This window comes from Danio aesculapii, chromosome 4 (genome assembly GCF_903798145.1).
Source record: "Danio aesculapii chromosome 4, fDanAes4.1, whole genome shotgun sequence".
Classification (NCBI taxonomy): Eukaryota; Metazoa; Chordata; class Actinopteri; order Cypriniformes; family Danionidae; genus Danio; species Danio aesculapii.
Genome location: NC_079438.1, coordinates 57,271,190 through 57,294,349, shown reverse-complemented (window position 1 = coordinate 57,294,349; position 23,160 = coordinate 57,271,190). Strand labels below are relative to the sequence as shown.

The window sequence follows — 23,160 nt, the reverse complement described above, 5'->3', positions numbered from 1 at the left end:
TCAGTAAATATTCAGGAACCATTTAGATGTCAAATCAGGTCTGAATGCATTTAAGGGATAAATACTGAATCAAAACATCCATTCAATGAACTCATTCATTCATTCGGCTTAGCCCCTTATTTATCAGGGGTCGCCACAGCGGAGCGAACTCCCAACTATTCCGGTATATGTTTTATGCAGCGGATGCCCTTCCAGCCACAACCCAGTGTGAAACACCCAGACACTCTTGCATTCACACACACACTCATTCAGTACAACCAATTTTCATTCATTAATTTTCTTTTCGGCTTAATCCCTTTATTAATCTGGGGTCGCCACAGCGGAATGAACCGCCAACTTATTCAGCATGTTTTACGCAGCGGATGCCCTTGCAGCTGCAACCCATCACTGGGAAACACCCATACACTCTCATTCACACACACACACACACACACTGCAGCCAATTTAGTTTATTTAATTCACCTATGTGTTTGGACTGTGGGGGAAACCGGAGCACCCGGAGGAAACCCACGCCAACACGAGGAGAACATGCAAACTCCACACTGAAATGCCTACAGGCCCAGCTGAGACTCAAAACAGCGGCTTTCTTGCTGTGAGGCAACAGTGCTAACCACTGAGCCACCTCATTCAAAGAACTGTTCTGAGTCTTACACTATATAAAGCAGTGTTTCCCAACCCTGTTCCTGGAGGCACACCAACAGTACATATTTTGGATGTCTCCCTTACCTGACTAATTAACTTCAGGTTTTGGAGTCTCTTCTTATGTTCTAATTAGGTGATTCAGGTGTGTTTGATTAGGGAGACGTTGAAAATGTGTACTGTTGGTGTGCCTTCAGGAACAGGCTTGGGAAACACTGCTATAAAGAATCTTTTTTTCTAATGCAAATGCTCCATGGATGTTAATGGCTCTACAGATGCCAATAAAGAGGCGTCAGTGTTCCTGCCGCTTACCTCTGTGAGAGATCTATATTTAGTTCAGTACAGGAGCTCTAAACAACAACAGCTCTCAGCTGGGCGAGCAGGATTCCTTCAATCCAGACCAAACCACATTAACATCACAATCAATTCATTCACTCAATCCCCAACCACAAACCACAGTGGCAGAGCAGCAAAATAACACCTTCATCCACTGCAGCCAACAGCAAATCATCCAACCTTCTTTTAACAGGCATAAGAAAAAGTTGAGCTCGATCTCTAATGGAGACTATTTTCTCCAGACCGGTTTTCTTTCAGGCAGCTCAGCAAAAACCCTCAAGCTAAGTAATGACTGTGCATTTAACAAAAGAAACGAACGTGCATTGTAGAAACACGTCTCTCTCTCTATTTTAGTGGGTTTCTCCTTTCTGCACAGATTAACCAGTCACAGCACGACCGCTGGCACACACTGTCTGGCAGAGGAATGTTTCACTGGCATCATTTATTTATCATGCAGGTCATTTATTGCTAACAAGGTAAGAGTTTCATGAATGTACTACTAGGCAAAACAGAATGGACAAAAACTATGTTTCACACATATTTCCCCATCTGCCACGGGTAATGAACAGTGTCTAAGCATGTAAATGCTTAAGATCAGGGTTATTTTATTTTTGTCAGCTGAAACCACACTGAACTGAACTGAACTAAACTGAACTTCAACTCTGAAAACTGGACTGACAGTTTCAGTTTACTAGAGATTCAATGCTAAGCTGATTTTACACAATCTACATTGTATGAGCGCCAGAGAAATGCACATGAACTGAATTGAAATAAAGCTGAGAATAAATAATTAGCAAACAAAAATGTCATTTTTGAAGGACTAAATTGCCAGCAAGTAATAAATACTGTACTAAAAATAAATCGCAATTCACAGAAGCACCAACTACAAGTAAAATGAGAACCAATTATTTATTTATTTGTTGGTTTATTTATTTAACAAAATATTATTGATTCATTAATTTTCTTTTCGGCTGAGTTCCTTTAATAATCAGGGGTCGCCACAGTGGAATGAACCGCCAACTTATCCAGCATATGTTTTAACGCAGCGGATGTCCTTCCAACCGCAACCGAACACTGGGAAAAAGCCATACACTCTTGCATTCACACACACTCACACTCTACGGCCAATTTTGTTTATTATTATTATTATTATTATTTTAAGTCCAGTCTACTCAATCCCACCTATGGTACGAAAATGTTAACATTTTTTATTCATTTTTTTGTTTAATTAATAAGATCTTTTTTTTTCCATTTTAGAAATTATAGTAAAAAATACATATATTTTATTTGAGTTTTATAAGTTTATTTAAAACTTATATATTATATATATATATATATATATATATATATATATATATATATATATATATATACAGACATAAACACACACACGCATCACATTTTTTTACATTTTAAAATCGCTCAATTAAGATGAAAAATTAGAATTAAATATTAAAACTAAAATAACAATAAAATGCAACCTAAACGGCAATTTACTAATCAAAATATCAAACTAAACTTAGTAAAAAATAAATAAAGTCAATGTTTAATGCGTTACCATGTCTTTACCATGTTATTACTCCATTTAGTCATTTGTTATTAATTATCTTTTACATTTTAAATAACTCAAACTATAATTATAAATTAAACTACTATTAATTATAAATATTTACATATATCATTGTATTAAGCAGCTCTGCACAAGAAGTTTGGCCAGAGGAGAAATGGTCATGCCCAACTGAGCCTGGTTTCTGGCTGGTTTCGCCACTGTCGCCACTGGCTTGCTTGCTTGGTTTGGGACTTGAGGAGCTGTGCATCGATGGATTTGCTCTTCAGTGTTTGGACAATTAAACTACACTGAACTGAACTAAACTGAACTTTAACTCTGAAAACTGGACTGACAGAGTTTACATTCACTAGAACTTCTATGTGAAGCTGCTTTGTAGAGGTGGGCGATATGACCTAAAATTAATATCACAGTATTTTTCATCTTTTGAACGGTGACGGTATAATATCACGGTATTACTTCAAATAGCAAAAATAATATACATCTCAAGGAAGAACGGACAAAAGAAAGTCTCACTTCTATCACTCTTTAAAAGTTTTGGTTTGGGTCATTGTAAATGCTCAGTCTCATTATGAGCTGATCTTCATTTCTCTGTGTTGGTGGAATAAAGCAGGCGAGTCAGCCGCACCAATTTATAAGCAGACAGAGCAGGATTCTCATGATGACCACCGGCGCAATTCCGCTCTTTGTTATGAGCCGTAGTTTCAGTGTAAACTTAGCAAAGGCGAGTTTCTTTGGCGATGATGTGTACAGTATTAGACTTTATATTTAGCGGACATTTGCGCTGAACACACGGTGAATGCAACGCATCAAGATTCGGGCACCTTCTCCGAAAACACTCGATTGATCTCAGCTGGTGGATCAACATTTACCTCATGTTATGATCGCTGTCATCTGCGCCATTATTATTATTATAACTTTAGGTGAGGTTTGCAAACCTGTGCACTTTTCACTCTTCAACCGTTTGCATTTCCTGCAGTAACAAAAGCTCCCTGTTATCTGACAGCGGGAAGCGTTGAGTGACTGACAGCTAATAACCAATACTTCAGCAGGGTAGAGCGATTCAGCAAGTTTTTAGAGAAAATCAAATCAGATTGCACTACAACCATTATATTCAGACACACAAATGCTCCCAAATATATTAAGAAATGGTTGCAATTTCGAGCCCTGTTGTATAAGGACAGGTATTCAGACCACAACTGAACGTTTGAAGAAAATTGAATGCCTTATTATTTAGAATTAGCTATTATTGATGTAAATGCAGCTGTTCAAGGCACATAATTGATTTATTATGGTATTGACGGTATTAGAAAATCCATGTCGTGGCGCAATGTCACACCGGTGATGACTATGACACCGGTGTACCGCCCACCCCTACTGCTTTGACACAATCTACATTGTAAAAGCGCTATACAAATCAACATGAATTGAATTGAATATTTTTCTAAACAAAATTGCAATTGGAAAAGTTTAACACACCGTCTTTATATGAAAACATAACGTAAAGCTCTGCCCACAAACTAAAATGTCATTAAATTAAAATGAAAATGAAAGCCCAGTCTAATTCTGCTTGATCTTTTTTTCCAGTGCTACAGGCAGGACACACCTTTCACATTTTAAGTGTGATGCATTTAGACATTCACACTTACAAAAACAACAAAACATTTCTCAGCAAAAGAGACAAAAACGATGAATGCTGTTAACCGGATTCCTTTTCACGGCATTATAATTATGATTTCATTCACTGAGAATCAGACTAATGAGGAAATGCCAGAAATGCAACAGTTAAACACATTCTCTGAGAGCCTCGTCCTGCACGTCTGTGGAGAAACACAGGCATTCACACACACACACGCACTCACGCACACTGCTCTCAGTCTACACCATTAACCTCAGCTGACTCCAGAAGACATGCTGCGAGCTTCATCAGAAAATCAAACAACTTCTGACCCGCAGCTGTGCTACAGAAACATCCCATCAAGTCTGAAGTCCTGAGCCTCGCAAATAAAGCTACAGTCAAGATATAGCATCTTTGTAAAAAATGACAATATAAATATATTCATTTAATATGTGTGTATATACAGTTGAAGTCAGTTATTAGCCCTCCTAAATCATTAGCCCCCCATATGTCCCCATAATAGTAAACATAATAGTTTTAATAACTTATAACTAATCACTGATTTACTTTATCTCAGCCATGATGACAGCACATAATATTTGACTAGATATTTTTCCAGATACTAGTATTCAGCTTAAAGAGACATTTAAAGGCTTAACTAGGGTAATTAGGGAAAAGTTAAGGTAATTAGGCAAGTCATTGTATAACAGTGGTTCAATCAGAAAAGAAAACTGCTTAAATCGGTAATAATTTTGACCTTCTTTTATTCTAGCCAGGATAAATCAAATAAGACTTTCTCTGGGACAGATTTTACTGGGACAACTTAATTTTTTATGTTCAATCCACATAAATTTGTTATAAGTGTTAAGCTAATTTAATCGATTTGTGTTGGGACAACATGAATTATTTGTGTGGAACCCTGCATTTTGTACAGTGTATATATATAAAAAAGTCAGTTATTACCCCTCCTGAATTATTAGCCCCCCATATGTCCCCATAATAGTAAACATAATAGTTTTAATAACTCATTTCTAATCACTGATTTATTTTATCTCAGCCATGATGACAGCACATAATATTTGTCTAGATATTTTTCCAGATACTAGTATTCAGCTTAAAGAGACATTTAAAGGCTTAACTAGGGTAATTAGGGAAAAGTTAAGGTAATTAGGCAAGTCATTGTATAACAGTGGTTCAATCAGAAAAGAAAACTGCTTAAATCAGTAATAAGTTTGACCGTCTTTTATTCTAGCCAGGATAAATCAAATAAGACTTCCTCTGGGACAAATTTTACTGGGACAACTTAATTTTTTATGTTCAATCAACATAAAGTTGTTAAAAGTGTTAAGCTAATTTAATTGATTTGTTTTGGGACAACATGAGATATTTGTGTGGAACCCTGCATTTTGTACAGTGTATATATATAAAAAAAGTCAGTTATTAGCCCTCCTGAATTATTAGCCCCCCATATGTCCCCATAATAGTAAACATAATAGTTTTAATAACTTATAACTAATCACTGATTTATTTTATCTCAGCCATGATGACAGCACATAATATTTGACTAGATATTTTTCCAGATACTAGTATTCAGCTTAAAGAGACATTTAAAGGCTTAACTAGGGTAATTAGGGAAAAGTTAAGGTAATTAGGCAAGTCATTGTATAACAGTGGTTCAATCAGAAAAGAAAATTGCTTAAATCGGTAATAATTTTGACCTTCTTTTATTCTAGCCAGGATAAATCAAATAAGACTTTCTCTGGGACAGATTTTACTGGGACAACTTAATTTTTTATGTTCAATCCACATAAATTTGTTATAAGTGTTAAGCTAATTTAATCGATTTGTGTTGGGACAACATGAATTATTTGTGTGGAACCCTTCATTTTGTACAGTGTATATATATATATATATATATATATATATATATATATATATATATATTACAAAAATAAATAAATGGTAATATATTATCTGTTGAAATAAATAAAATAAAATAAATAAATTCAATATTTCCCTAAATCACCCAGCCCTAAAATACATCATAAAAAGTGTTTTATTTAATAATATAAAAGACAATATCAAAATCGATGCATTATAAAGGCTAATAATATTTGCCAAATTTCAAATAGCAAAATCAGTCCTAACAAAACAGCAATTAGACATTTCCCTAAATCATACAATAAAGTGTTTTATTTAATAAAATAAATGATAATATATACACATGTTGCATTTCGTTTTAGTGTTTAATCAGAAATATCTAAGAACTATTGACAACCTGCTAGATTTAGGTCGGTTTAGGGCAATTTATTGCAATAAATAACAATTAAAATGCTATGTGTGTGTGTGTGTGTGTGTGTGTGTGTGTGTGTGTGTGTGTGTGTGTGTGCACTTGTTTTTGTGACATCAGGACACATCTGTATAATAACATAGGTATGACAGATATTGCAAGAAGGTGGTGAATTATGAGGATATTGCTGATGTCCTCATTACTCAAAAAGTTAGAAATCGCACAGAATGTGTTTTCCAGAAAGTAAAACTGCACACGGTTTCCTGTGATGGTTAGGTTTAGGGGTAGGGTGGGCTTAGGGCAATAGAAACAGTTTGTACAGATTAAAAACAATGGAAACCTATGTAATGTCCCCACAATTAAAAAACAAATGCGTGCATCTGTCCATGTACATATACACACATAAACACATATATCCATAATCTAAAAATGTATGCAAGATATAAAAATATTTAGGCCAACAAACAGCCAACTAGCAGCCCATAACACATTAGCAACGATACAGAAATACTCTAATAACCACAACACCCTTCACTTCTGCAATAGAGGTTATACTTGAAACTTGGCACATATCGTTGGCCCTCATAATACACTGACTGCGATATTGTTCAAGAGTAAGTCACTTTGGATGAAAGCATATGCAAAATACCGCCTCACAACAGCAGCAGCACATTTTGTCCCATCGCTGAAGGTCTACAATTTCTTAAACTCTTCATCTCACAAGTGTGAATCAGATTATATGTTGTTCATTTCCTGTTTTCAGAGTTTCAACACCGACATGGCAGATCTTTCACACAGGAACAAGCTTCTGTTCTCACCTGATGAGCATTTCTAGCTCATCCTGCTGTTTATTATCATCTCTAGCACATCAGGTTTATTATTATTATGAAGCTGCCTGCTGAATATTAACACAACAGCACTTACATCTTTCAAATAAAACATTGAAGATCACTTAAGAAGGCGAAAGGAGCCTTGAAAAATGAAAGATGCAAGTGCTAAATATGTTTTGCTTCAGCGGTATCAGTTGTAATATATAAATAATTTTACATGCATATAAAAGAGCAGCTTTTGATACAACTTTAGCCTCAGAAATTGCTTGTACACTTCCTAAATAATTGCAAAAAAGGCAAATAATGACACTGAGGCAAAAATACACCACTTACATCTTTCAAATCAAACAGCGAAGATCATTTTCCAAGGCACGCAGTCTAGTGTTCGCACTCCCTTCGCCCTCTTTAATCATGAAACACACACTTCAGACCTCAGAGGCGTGACATTCAGAGCATTGTGAAGGACACCGGAGAAAATATAATGAAGGTGAAGGATATAATGAGGATTAAAACTCCATTTTGATTGGGAATTCATGCACAAAATGTGGAGAGATTATGGCTGGCGGTGTCAGCGGGACGGTCATTAATATAAATGAAGCATTGGAGGGCCTGCACCTGAGCACTCGCCTCATCATGACCACAAGAAAAGATCTGGACAAAACTGCTGTGCAAAACCAGACTATGCATGATTTATTACAAGAGTCATCAGACTACAACAACTGACCACGGGTGCGTTTCTAAAAACTATCGTTAGCCAACTAAGGTCGCAAGTTCTGTTACAAACATAGTTCGTTGATTTGGCGTTTCACAATCCGTCGTTTCAATGAATATTTGCAAATTGCGTGGCAAACTTGTAGGCTTGCAACTACACCTCTTGAGCTGTAGTTAGAAACTTGGTTCCTGGCTGTGTTCTATTCCCACTTATCCCCCCTATGCCCTATTCATTTAGAACATTCCAACATTTAAACTTGGATTTATTTTTAAAAAAGCATTACAGTCATCTCTCTTAGGTGTCATTTGCTTTCAAAGTATTTTTACAGTTCAGTTTTGGCGATCTTCATGTTTACAATTGAGCAATTCCAGCGTTATGGATGTGACATTTACAGTGAAAACTCAAAACATAAATTTACATAGAAAGTGTGTGTTAACATTATATTGACACATATATTTTCCAAAACAACTCACCACAGAGTTATATAAGCAGAAAAATATCCATCTGTAAACATTTTTTATATTTTAAATGAGGAAAATAAACCTGCGTTATGGATGTGACTAAAAAAGTCTGCGAGTTTACAGTATTAGATTTCCTCAATCAGATAAGAGGAAACGAAAAATAATATGGTGTTTACGACATCACAGAGACGGTAGCATTTAAAGGCTTAAAAGCACAAACTGTTTCTCAATTCTTTTGCAGGCAATCGACAAATAGTCGCACTGTCGTAGGCAAGTTAAACTAGTTAAGTTAAATCGGGCCAGTTACAGTCCTGTCTACTGTCCCGAGCATCTCTCACACTGGCCCCGGGCCATCAGGCAGTCCTTATGTTGAGCCCGGCTTGCAATATTTTGTTTCCATAGATAAAGATCAACAACTTAGTTTAATGGTTTAATTCATCAAGGTTTGCCACAGCGGAATGAACCGCTAACTATTCCGGTAAATGTTTGATGCAGCGGATACCCCTCCAGTCGTAACCCAGTACAGGGAAAAGTCCAATTTAGTTCATCCAATTGACCTATAGCACATGTGTTTGGACTGTGGGGGAAACCAGAGAACTCGGAGGAAACCCACCCCAACACGGGGAGCCCGTGCAAACTCCACACAGAAATGTCAACTGACCTACCTAGGATTCGAACCAGCGACCTTCTTGCTGTAAGGCGACAGTGCTAACCACTGAGCCACCATGCTGCTCTCAACTAAATGAGTATTTTTACATTTCTCCATTTGATTCGGTCATTGGCAGTGCATCATGAGATTGTATTTCTTTTAGTTTCTTAGTCGTTTTGCCTTGTTTTTACTCATTCATCAGCTTCGGATCGAGATGTGTAATGTGATTCCCTATAAAGCAGGTTGGTTTGGTTCATGGCTTTCCTTATTAGAAAAACAAACAGGGAAAAATACTTCCGACGCAAAACTGAAATAAAAGCAAAAGGGCAACAATGTTTGAGATTTACAGACACTACAGTAATATAATACAGTGCGATATGAACGCAATATAAATATATAACCCTCCAGTATAATAATAATTCATAAATAAATAACTTTATGTACAAAGAGAGCAGCTTTTGAGGAAATTTCTTGTCTTAGAAATTGCTTGTACATTTCCTGAATATTTTTACATTGCAACTGATAAAACTGATGCAAAAGTATTTATTTTACTTTATTTTATGCATTTATTTGCATTTCAATCATTACAAAATAGAAGAAAAATTCATATTTGTATTTTTTGAGAAAGCACTTTATTATTTCTGCTTCAGAATTTCACAATGAATCTATCACTATTTGACATTTCTTTGCAATAATCAGTGAAATCTACGTGCAAATTTTGAGTGGAAAATATCAGAGAATCCTACACCAAACTGCTGGTGAACTGTATATGTGTAGTTGCAATATTTTGCAATTGCATCTAGAAATAGTTGCACAGCAATGAATGGCAAACACATTCTGATCCTGTCCTCAGCTGGGAACACTATGCAAAATCAGACAGCAAACACACCAGCGGCGTCAGTAACACACAGCAACACAGCAATGGAAACTCTATTTGACAGGCAAATGACGATCACGGTCTCGTCTTAGAGTTGTACACGCTTTCCCACGAAATAAACAATCCTTGGAGAAATTACTGATGAATATTGTGGTCACAATTGTTTTATTTTAGCGTAGCTATTTTATTTTAGCATATATAGTTTTTATATTTCAGTATTTTTACAATTAGCTTCAAAGTTTTAGCTTTTATTCTTGTTGATTTGTGCGCTAGTTTTATTATATTGTTTTTAATAACTTGCGTGAAAATAATAATGGCAAAATAAGGGTGAAATACCATTCAGGAAAGCAGATATATTGATCAAACTAAATAATTTTAAAAACTTCTTGTAGACAAAAACCTGGTATTAAAGGATATTAGCAAAGCATACAAATTTTAAATGATAATGTATTAGTGGTTACTATTAATTAGCTGCACTGTGATGATCTTACTATGTATAAATTTTAGATTCTAGATGTTGTCTCTCAAATATTGTACTGTCCTATTAAACAAGGGGTGCTCAACCCTGTTCCTGGAGATCTACCTTCATACAGAGGTCAGCTCCAACACTAATCAAACACACATGAACCAATTAACTAAGACTTGAACAGCACTTGATAATTAGAGGTGTGTTTGTTGCAACTGAAATCTGCAGGAAGGAAGATCTCCAGGAACAGGGTTGAGCACTCCTGTATTAAACCATACTCTGAAAAAAATGATTCATTGGATTTACTGAATGCTTTTTAAGGTAAGTGGTTGTAAACAGTTTATATGGGCTGAATTTAAACTAATTAAATTGAGTAATTTAATGCGACCACTTACCTTAAAAAACATTTAATAAATCCAATGAATCATTTTTTTTCAGTGTACATCATATATAATTAGCTTTCATATGTAATCTCATGTTCAAAAAAGTAGCGGTCCAGGGTAATGTATTAATATCACAGCTGAGTGTGAGAGTTTGTCATAAGAGACGTAATAATAATAGGGAGTAATAATAATAATATTTACAGAAGGTTTAGGATTACACATTGCATATCACCGCTAAACATACAACATATGTGCATTGTTCGGAGTCTCTCGCAGGTCATATTTCAACATTGTGACACAGAAAGCGACGTGGAAGTGAGCGCTCGGGTTTCTGGACACCAATCTGACACTAAAGGCGAAAGTGGAAACACAAAGCTTCATGCAAAGGTCAAATAAACACACAATCCGCATCAGGATTCTGGTGTGGTCGCGTATCCGTCCTTGACTGATCTAAAACATCTGAAGCTAAAACAACAGTACAAGCTGAACTCTGCAAATGAGAGTAAGATTTGTGGTCAAATTAAAACGGCCAAATTGTGTTCATGCGCTGAATACTAATTGAGTTGTGAGGGTTTTCTGAAGCTGCTTCTTCTAATGACCCAGTTAGTGTTATTACTTTAGTAATTTAGCATGCTACTATTATGGTAATTACAGATTTATTACACTTGATGTTGAAATAATCACTGGGAAATTCACATTTTAGTTAAACGAATTAATAAACCTCACATCTTCACAATGTGGTCTACTTTGTATATATAAACAAGATGGTGTGACCCATTATTACCATAATTAATTACCACAGTGATTATTATGATTACTATAATACAACTGTTAATAGGTGCAGTATTGGTAACACTTTACAATAAGTGTGCATTAATTAATGTAGTTAATGCATTTAACATGAACAATCAATGAACAACACATTTAATACAGTATTTTTTCATGTTAATTAACATTAGTTAATAAATATACATGTTTATTGTTAGTTTGTTAACTGATGGTGCATTTACTAATGTAAACAAGCATGAATATTGATGTTAATAATGCATTATTAAATGTTGAACTATGATTAATAAATGCTGTGCATGTATTGTTCATTATTAGTTCACGTTAGTAAATACATTAACTAATGAAACCTTATTGTAAAGTGTGTCTTGTGATTATTACTTTAGTAATTTAGCATGCTACTATTATGGTAATTACAGATTTATTACATTTGATGTTGAAATAATCACTGGGAAATTCGCATTTTAGTAAATTAATTAATAAATCTCACATCTTCACAATGTGGTCTACTTTGCATATATACACAAGATGGTGTGACCCATTGTTATCATAATTAATTACCACAGTGATGATTATGATTACTATAACGAAACAGTTAATGGGTGCAGTACAAATGTAAAAATACTATGGTGTATGATGGTTCTTTAATAGATTTATGAAACATTTTTAAATGTTAAAATATAATTTTATTGGTAACTTTTTACAATACGGTATTAATTAATGTTAGTGAATGCATTTAACATGAACAATCAACGAACAACACATTTATTTCATGATTTATTCATGTTAGTTCGTTGTTAAATCGTGTTAACTAATGTAAACAAAGCATGAATTTGGATGTTAATGAAGCATTAGTAAATTTTTAACTACGATTAATAAATGCTGCGCATGTATTGTTTAATATTATGTAAGTAAATGCATTAATTAATGAAACCTAATTGTAAAGTGTGTCTTGTGATTATTACTTTAGTAATTCAATATGCTACCTTTATGTTGATTACAGATTTATTACATTTCATGTTGAAGTCATTACTGGGAAACTCACATTTTAGTTACATGAATTGATTACCCATTATTACCATAATTAATTACCACAGTGATTATTATTATCATTACTATAATCCAACTGTTAATAGGTGCAGTATTGGTAACACTTTACAATAAGTGTGCATTAATTAATGTTAGTTAATGCATTTATTACATTTCATGTTGAAGTCATTACTGGGAAATTCACATTTTAGTTACATTAATTAATTACCCATTATTACCATAATTAATTACCACAGTGATTTTCATTATTACTGTAATAAAACTGTTAATGGGTGCAGTACAAATGTAAAAATACTATGGTGTATGACGGTGGTTTAATATATTTTACGAAACATTTTTACTTGTTAAAATTTCATTTTATTGGTAACACTTTACAATAAGGTATTAGTTAATGTTGGTTAATGCATTTACTAACATGAACAAAACATTTATTACAGTATTTGTTTATGTTAGTGTAGCGGTCAAAGTTAATACTTTGTCTAGTTTAATTCTTGTTAACTCACAGTGAATTAACTAATGTAAACAAGCATGAATTTGGATATTAATAAAGCATTAGTAAATGTTGAACTATGATTAATAAATGCTGCACATGCATTGTTCTTTATTAGTTCATGTTAATAAATACATTAATGAAACCTAATTGTAAAGTGTGACTATTGTAGTATTATTGTATGATTTAGATGAGATGTGATGGACTGCTGTGGCATTTAGAAATGAGACAAAGCTGTTTATTGTTATTCCACGTTTATAACAATCAGGATGTAAACTTTGGCTGTGCCTTGTGAATATTTATAAACCACGACACATCTGTGTTAGGGATAAATATTATTATTTGGGTGGGCAACAAAAGCAGGCGAAGTGTGTCACATCGGCTCTTACATAACAAACATTCACTCACTCACAACATTAACCTCTGAAATGCATTTAAGGTTAAAATGCGTAGAAAATCTGATCTCAGTGATGGAGGATGACCCACACATACATGTGAGCAGGCTGCGTTTCAAACCCTAGTTGATTCCTAAGTAGACAGCATCCTGTATTCGTGCATTTTAGGTAGTTTAAATAACAGTAACAACGGATCTCTCCAAAACACTGTGATTTCCTAGCGTAAAACATCAATATGATAACACTGCAGGTAATTTAGGCTCTATTTTGAGACACTATAATGTTCAGATGTGTTAATGATTCCCGCCCAAAAACATTACACACGCGCTAGCTCGGATGTGCTGTCTAGATAGGCAGCTCGCTGGGTTTTAAGACGCGACCAGTGGAGTGCAGTTTACGTTATTCGTATCCTATAGGAAGACATAAACACAAAATATAAACACTGACCTTAATTGTCCGCTCTGAAGCCCTCCTGTGGGAAAACACGGGGTTTCGCTTGAGTAAAATAAAGAGGCGAATGTTGAATTCTGTACGTTAGATTGCGTCGTCCGAGGAGAATCCGTCTGTCAGTCCATCAGTAAATGGGTTAAAACTTCTCAGGCGAATTTTACGTAAATTGTCGGGAACGGTCCCACATAGGCCGCAGGAATCTACAAGGCTTGAATTGTGAGGCATAAACGCGTTTTGATGCGAAATAAAAGCGTTGAATTGCGATACAACGGCGCGCCTTCGCTCGCACGTCCGTCTTCCTTCCTTGCGCGACTGTTTATCTGCGATCGTTGAGTTCTGTCTGCTTGCGCTCGAAGGATCGACGTTCTACCAGGCTGCAGGTCTGGGATCAGCTTTAGAAATGGAACAAGAATTCGAATGTGATTGAAGAAAACATTCAGGCTGATCGCAGGTCAGTTGAGGGATGCAGCGGCCGTTAGGCGGAGTCTGTTACGCTGGAGAGACCCTTTAAAATATCATATTAAAGTCTACGGGGATAAAAACCAGTGAGCGATTTTATATGACAGACTTATGAATAACATCTAGCGAGTGTGTTTTATTAATTATTTCTTGAAATTTAATTAAAGTAACAGAAAAATAGATCAATCCACGTATAATACAATCACAAACTATATTATGCGTATATTTGTTTGAATTTTAATATGGTAAAACCATAGTAAAATAGGATTTTCTCCCACATCACTCTTATTTTGTATAACATGGAACCCTACTAAACATGGAAATCTAGAAAAATATTTACGCAATCAAAGACTGCCACCCCGTGGTAGTGAACATCCAAAACAAGGCAACCATATATTTTATTTATTTATTTATTTATTTATTTATTTATTTATTTATTTATTTATTTATTTATTTTCCTGACAGCAATGACATTCCTGAAAATTCGCAAAATGTGATGTACATCTATCTGTTAGGATCAAGTCACGTCTGTTGGTTCTCTGTCAATTTATCTGTCAAGTACATTTCTTCTACAATTAAACAAAATCTATACACACACTTATGTGAATGGCTCTTTGTGTCCACCCAGATCTGTTTTAGGTCATATGATTGATTAAGGAAAATTGAACTTAGATAAGATTCAAGCTATTTTGTGTGTTGAATGCTGCTTGATGTATTTCAGAACATAAATCTTGGTTTTATATAATCTATTAATCTGGCGGTTCATTCCGCTGTGGTGACCCCTGATTAATAAAGGGACTAAACCGAAAAGAAAATTAATGAATGAATCTATTAATATTGCCTGGTTAAATGTTTACACTGCAAAAAAAAGCTTGTTTCTTGTTTAGATTTTTTGTCTGGTTTCTTATTCAAATATACAAATATTTCAAAATTCTTAAATTAAGAAGCTTTTTCTAGACAAGCTAACCATATGGTCTTGTTTTAAGAAATAATATGCCAAAATAAAGTGAGTTCATCCTAAAAACAAGCAAAATGATCTGCCGATGGGGTAAGAAAAACAATCTTATGTCAAAAGGAAAAGCAAGATTATTTTGTGTACGCATTGGCAGAATATTTAGCTTGTTTTAAGGGGAAAAAAAAGACTTAATATTTGCATATTAATTCTAAAAACAACACATGATGTTTTGCTTGCCTAGAAAATGCTTCTTGATATAAGAATTTATAGATATTTGGACTTAAAACAAGACAAAAAAAATTCTTTGCAGGGTACATAAGCTATTTTGGACAATTTTAGCCAATTATTGGTCAATTATTGGTTCTGTGGTCTCTGAAACTCAAATCAAAAATATGCTAAAAGCATTATTATTCCATTATCATAACAATAAAAACTATATATATATATATATATATATATATATATATATTTTTTTTTTTTTTTTTTACCAAATAAATATATAAATTACATACTGACATGATTTTGTTTGTACTATGTATGATAAACATATCTATGTCACTAAATGTTGATATTATAAAATATCTAGGCTACTGGTTTGTTTTATGAAATATTTAGAGCATTATTATACAGTTAATATAAAATATTTTAAATATATAATCAATATTTTTAAATAAATAAATAATAAATCATGTTCAAAATAAATAATAAATCAATAATAAATTATGTCACGCTAGTAAAACATGTAGGCTCACTTATGCTCATTAGAGATTTATAAAATTTCTAAGTGACTTCACTGATATTAATGTACATTTTGAGCTCACACACATACACATAAACACATAAACACATTAATAAATAAATAAATAAATAAATGTATTAGTAGTAGTAGCAGTAAGTATTATTATTGTTTATATAATTAATATTATAAATAAGAACAATGATTGTTAGATTACCGAGCAAAAAGGCTAGTCTACTTTGCACCATTTATGATAAAAATATCTATGTTACTAAATGTTATTATCATAAAATATCTATGTTACTGGTTTGTTTTATGAAATATTTGCAGCATTATAATAAATATAAAACATTTAAAATATATTATAAATATTTTAAATAAACAATAATAAATAATTTCCCTAATAAATATTAATTTCCATGCTAGTAAAAAAAATATCTAGGCTCACTTATGCTCATTAGAGATTTCTAAGTGACATTACTCACATTAATGTACATTTCGAGCTCACATACATACGTACATACATACATAAATAAATAAATAAATAAATAAATAAATAAATAAATAAATAAATAAATAAATAAATAAATAAATAAATAAATAAAATTGTAGTAGTCATTGCAGTAGTGGTAAATATTGTTATAATTTTTACTATTAATATTATAAATAAGAAATACCGAGCACTAAGGCTGGTAACCAAAATAGGTTATCAAAAAATAGGTCATTTCAGATCTCGAACAGAGATATAAATCAGAGTGGAGCGTCAGTGTTTGACAGCAGAGTCACATGAATGATATTTACAACAGCTTTAGGATTCAGTAAGCGTTTTATTCTGGCCATAAAACTGAATAGGTCAACTCTCACGCGCGCGCACTGCTCCCTCGTGCACGCGCGCGTTTCTTCTGTTTATCGCCCCCTAAATGTTTTTCCCGTGATGCTCCGCGTGGTCGAGCAGCAAGATGGCGGACGCTCTGGTTGGATATGAGAAAGAAGCTGGATGCGTCCCGATCCTCCATCCAGAGGTAAAAAAATATATAGCTTTTATGTCACTGCACCACAGTAGCGCTCCCAAATGAAGCCCTGATGATTTCACGTCCCGTTACTTCAATTCTACTGTTAACTCTTCATAGGGAAGCAGAGGGGCTGAAACCCCCAACTGCTGCGTATTAGCATTGATGCTAACGTTAGCATTCCGTAATCACAGATATTATTTTTATTTTGTGTTTATTTTGCGTGCCGGATGTATAGTTTTAATCCAGATGTGAGCTTTTATTTCACGTTGTGCAGTGGCATGGGTGATATTACGGTATTTTTGGAGTAAACACTGTGTTGTGCTGCGTTTGCATCTAAATGACAGGCACCATTTACAAACATCAGCAGCATTTAGCATCATATTTGACGATTAATCTGAACGTATTGTTTAATTTGCATGCTTTTACTGCACTGTATGAGCCTGTCGATTGTGTTCAAATGCATTTTGATGATTGTTCATTTATAAATGTGACATTAATGTGATGACAGGTCTGTCATTGTTGTATACTCGTGTTTCTCCATATATAATTATGAAGAAATTGTATTTTTGGGGGTGATTTAAATAATTTGGTGTCTAAATAGGTAATTTCAGGCTTGGCATGGATAGTTGAGTTGATATTAAGAAGTTTCACATGAAATAAGTATAGGTTTGTGCATATAAATGACTAGTTTTGTAGTTTATGAATGAAAAAAAGCAGATTTAGTGGAAATTATGATTGCTAAATCCTAACTGTGTTATTAAAAATAAAATAAATGACACGCCGTACAGTCTAAATGTGGTGCTTTTTGAAAAACAAAATTAATGAAAGAGCACACGTATTGTTTCTAGTCAATAATATAATACTCTGACTTGTTATTATTTTCTTTTATGGCAAACATCATTTGGATATTAAACAAAGATCATGTTTCATGAAGATATTTTGTAATTGTCCTACTATAAATATATCAAAACTTAATATATGATTTGTAATATGAAAGTCTGCGTACTTAATAATAGTAATAATAATATTGTGGTATCATAATATAAACTATGATTTCAATAGACACCTGCATTAGAGATAATTATTATTGTTTAGTTCATCAACAAAAGCAGCCATAGTATCAAAACTTAATATATGATTTATAATAGGAATGTCTGAGTACTTAATAATAATAATAATAATAAACATAATAATAATAGTAATAATAATAATAATAATAATAAATAATAATTATCATTACTATGATAAAAACTATGATTTTAGTAGACACCTGGATTACAGATAATTATTATTGTTTAGTTTATCAACAAAAGCAGCCATAGTATCAAAACTTAATATATGATTTGTAATATGGAAGTCTGAGTACTTAATAATAATAATAAAAATAATAATAATAATAATAATTATTATTTGTAATATGGAAGTCTGAGTACTTAATAATAATAATAATAATAATAATAATAATAATAATTATTATTATTATTATTATTTGTAATATGAAAGTCTGAGTACTTAATATTAATAATAATAGTGAAAATAAATAATAATATTGTTATTATGGTATCATAATATAAACTGATTTTGATAGACACCTGCATTAGAGATGATTATTATTGTTTAGTTCATCAACAAAAGCAGTCATAGTATCAAAACTTAATATATGATGTGTAATATGGAAGTCTGAGTACTTAATAATAATAATAAAAATAATAATAATAATAGTAATAATGGTGGTTCATTCCGCTGTGGCTTCCCCAAATTAATAAAGGGAATTAATGAATGAATAGTAATAATAAATAATAATAGTACTAATAAATAATAATCATCATAATATAAACTATGATTTCAATAGGCACCAGCATTACAGATTATTATTAATATTTAGTTTATCAACAAAAGCCACCACAGTGTGTGACATCAGCTCTTGCATAACAAACACGAACCCTATATTTAATCCCTGAAATGTGATTTAAAGATATTTACATCTGAAATGCACAAATCCATACATTCATATGTGCATCAAGATCTTTTTAAAAACCTGCCGAACTGGACAGCATTATCCTGCGATGGTTTATAAATAAACAGCACACCTCCTTTAAGGTTAATCAAGGTTAGTAAGTCATAACGTGACCCCAGTCAATGGAAATTAAATCAAGAGTTTTAGGGTTGTTCATTTTGTTTTCACACTTTTCTGTGCAAACCCTGAGTTTATTGTGTGTGTGTGTGTGTGTGAGACAGCTTGCTCATATGGGACCTCCTGCTGTAAATTATTCATGCTCAGGCAGACCATAGAGCTCATCACACACATGTAGTTTCAGTGAATGAGAGTGTTTTTACGGTCACGCTGACCCAGGCACACTAAAAAAATGATTCACGGATTTACAATATTTTTTTAAGGTAAGTGGTTGCAAACAGTTTATATGGGCTGCATTTAAACAAGCAGGTTAAGTTGAATATTTTAAGCAAATGTCTACCTTTTGTGTTATCTGGTGTTGAGCTGGTTGATTTAGCGGCATGAATGTGAAGCTTTGATAGATATGGTGTTTTGCATGTGGCCGTTTGGCTTGTGATGTGTTATTGAAAGGTTATATTATGATAGGTTAAGTTAAACAACTTTTATTTTCAATTTATTTTAACATCAAGGGGTAAAGAAGGTAGGCCAGTAGCATCATATAACATGTATCATACAAACTTAATAACAAAAATGAAGAATTTTGTAAAACACTGCCCAGTATAGTTCATAATAAATTCTGTTGAAGTAATACATATTTGAATATGTTAAAAAGAAATAAAACTGGCTGAAACTTTTAATTATAAAGTCTAATCTGCAGCAAAAATAAAATTAGATGAACATTTAATGCTATATGAATATATTGCTATAGGAATATATATATATAATTTTATGAATATATTCTTGGCATGCAACAATTATATATGATTGCATATCATTGACTTTTATTGACAGACAGATAGACAGATAGACAGATGGATGGATGGATAGATGGATGGATAGACAGATAGATAGATAGATAGATAGATAGATAGATAGATAGATAGATAGATAGATAGATAGATAGATAGATAGATAGATAGATAGATAGATAGATATACACTGGTCAAAAGTTTGGGGTCGTTTTTTTTCATGTTTTTTTTTTAAGAAAATTATTTTGTTCATCTGTGCAGCTTTCATTAAATGTAAAACAAATTGTTAAATATTTATAAAAATTATTGTATGTAGTTTCAAATGAAATTATTACTCCAGTCATTATTGCTTTTATTACTATTATCGTTAATAAATAGTAATAAGTAATAATAATTATAATAATTCATATCAGAGTGATTTCTGAAGGATAAAGCTAAAAATTCATCATTGAAATCACTGGAATAAATGATTAAATGAAATTATAAACTACTTTTGAACAGTTATGTTATAGTGCAATAACATTTCATGATTTTACAATTTATACTGTATTTTTGATTAAATAAATGCAGCCTGAACAAGATAAGCTTATTTTAAAACATTTAAAAATTCTACCGACCCCAAATTTTTGAACGGTAGTATATGATGGATGGATGGATGGATGGGTAGATAGATAAATGGATAGAAAAAAATATTTTTTTTTTTTTACCTTTTTTTTATCGGATAGTATAATGATGACTATTGTTATTATTTTTTAAATGTTTTTAAAAACGTTGTATACTTTAATTTGCTTTAAATATATACTTTAATACTGATATGACAGTGATTAAATTTATAATCTTAGTATGAGAAAACGAAAATCTAAAATTAAAAATAAATATAAACTAAATAGACATTTTTTTAAGGAAATGAAATAAATGCAAAATGTAATTACATATTTAAATAGAAAAAACTATAATAATATACAAAAATATACAAAATAAACTATATAAAATGATTTTTTTTTAATTACCCAAAAGTAATTTAATGCAAAATGTGATGACATATTTTTAATACAAAAAAAACTTGCATGTTATCTCAAGGATGCTAAAATAACACCAGTATTAAGTAAAAAAATTACACTTCTCACAAATTCAATTCAATTTTCAATTCATCTTTATTTCTATAGCACTTTTACAATGTAGATTGTGTCAAAGCAGCTTCACATTGAAGTTCTAGTAAATTGAAATTGACACAGTGTCAGTCCAGTTTTCAGAGTTGAAGATTGAAGTCAACAAATATGTTGTTTTAGTACAAAATAAAACGAAAGTTCTACTAACTTAAAAAAAACAAGTTAGTTTACTCAAATGGTCTGAGGCAATGAGTTCCCAAAAATGCTTTGAGCAATCTGAAGTGATCAGGTTCTGCAACATGTACGTGTGCAACGCTTCAGCTTTGTGGATTTGCCTGTTTGGTTCAGTTTGTAAATAGTGTGAGTGATTTAATTAACATGTCTGTGGTTTATTAAGCACATATTACATGTGTAATTTGATTAATACAGAGTCAAACCCTGCAAACGTTTTGAGATTTAAGATAAAAATAAGTTATTTACACTCGAAGTCAAAATTATTCACCCTCCCGTAATTTTTTATTTTGAAATGATGTTTAACAGCAAGAAATTTTCACAGTATTTCCTATAATATGTATTTCTTCTTTAGAAAGTCTTATTTGTTTTATTTTGGCTAGAATAAAAGCAGTTTTTAGTCAAAAAAAAAAACATTTTAACCTCAATATTATTAGCCCCCTTAATCAATATTAGTTTTGCATTGTCTCCAGAACAAACCACTGTTATACTATGACTTGCCTAATTACCCTAACTTTACCCTAATTAACCTAGTTAAGCCTTTAAATGTCACTTTAAGCTGAATACCACAATATCTAGTCAAATATGATGTACTGTCATCATGGCAAATATAAGAGAAATTAGTTATTAAAGCTATTATATTTAGAAATGTGTTGAAAAAAATCTAAATTGGGGAACAAATATACAGGAGGGCTAATAATTCAGACTTCAGCTGTCTATGCAATAATGATTGCATGGGTAGTCCAGTCCAGACTTGCTCTGACGGATGTTGATTTGAGCTAAAGATATAAATGGATGAGGTAATTAACATCATTACCAGAAGCTGTTAATAAAGCACACAGAGCTGGGTCTTAGTGTGTCTTCCTGTGTGAATAGGAAGCTGAGCATCTCAGTGTGTGTCACATGATGCTGTAAGAGCCGCTTTCCTCACTGGCAGGATGAACACCAGGCCCCCGATTCAATTAGACCAACTGTTCTGATACCCGCTGCAAAGATATTGAATGAAGCCAGCTATATTAAGGCCTGCGGTGATGCTGAAGCAGATCATTTCAACAATTTTTGTTCCTGTTCGCATTCTAAATTAGAAATATACATATAGATATATACATATATACATACATACATACATACATAGATACATACATACATACATGCATACATACATACATACATACATACATATCATTGTGATGTTCAGCTCTGCATTGCGCATGAGATTACTAATAACTGGCGTTATCTCTAATGCTATGCATATGACTTATACATGTGGATACATCTGCTTAGATCTCCTCTGTGCCGTTTAGAATTGATATTTATAGCATGTTTTCATGCTTTTGAGTTGGAATATTATTTAATATTGCCCAATGTTTTGCAATTTTTGGATGATCATTGACAGATGATATGCATCTTTTATTTTGATAGTAATGAGACTTTAATTTCAGCTGCGTTAAGAGTCATTTCTTCAGCTTTTGATTTGAAAGTATGCTGTGCTCTTTGCTGCTCATATGTTTTTCTTATGTGAGAAAACAGGATTTCCATCACACAGTAGTTGATTTAGTTCTGAATAATACTCTATTTGGTTTTTAGATTTAAGAGTTGCTTTAGTATTATTTTTTCTTAATGACTCATTTAACAATACATTATTTTTAATCGACTAAAAATGCAGAAAAAATCTCTATTTAATTCCAAATGTATTTGTTTTTCCATTTAAATAGTCTTATATTGTTATATTCATA

General features: G+C 32.6%; 2 protein-coding genes across 2 annotated transcripts in view; one reads left to right on the top strand and one right to left on the bottom strand.

The window, feature by feature from the left end:
- Positions 1-14,302, bottom strand: part of osbpl8 (oxysterol binding protein-like 8) — a 115,371-nt gene extending 101,069 nt beyond the window's left edge. Inside the window, exon 1 of the mRNA XM_056456214.1 lies at positions 13,997-14,302. The gene's annotated coding sequence lies outside the window, so the exon portion shown is untranslated. The remainder of the gene's footprint in view (positions 1-13,996) is intronic.
- Positions 14,303-17,090: 2,788 nt separating this feature from the next.
- zdhhc17 (zinc finger DHHC-type palmitoyltransferase 17) overlaps positions 17,091-23,160 on the top strand; it is a 33,733-nt gene continuing 27,663 nt past the window's right edge. The window contains exon 1 of the mRNA XM_056456212.1: positions 17,091-17,171. Within this exon, the coding sequence (XP_056312187.1) occupies positions 17,109-17,171 (63 nt within the window). The 5' untranslated portion in view covers positions 17,091-17,108. The remainder of the gene's footprint in view (positions 17,172-23,160) is intronic.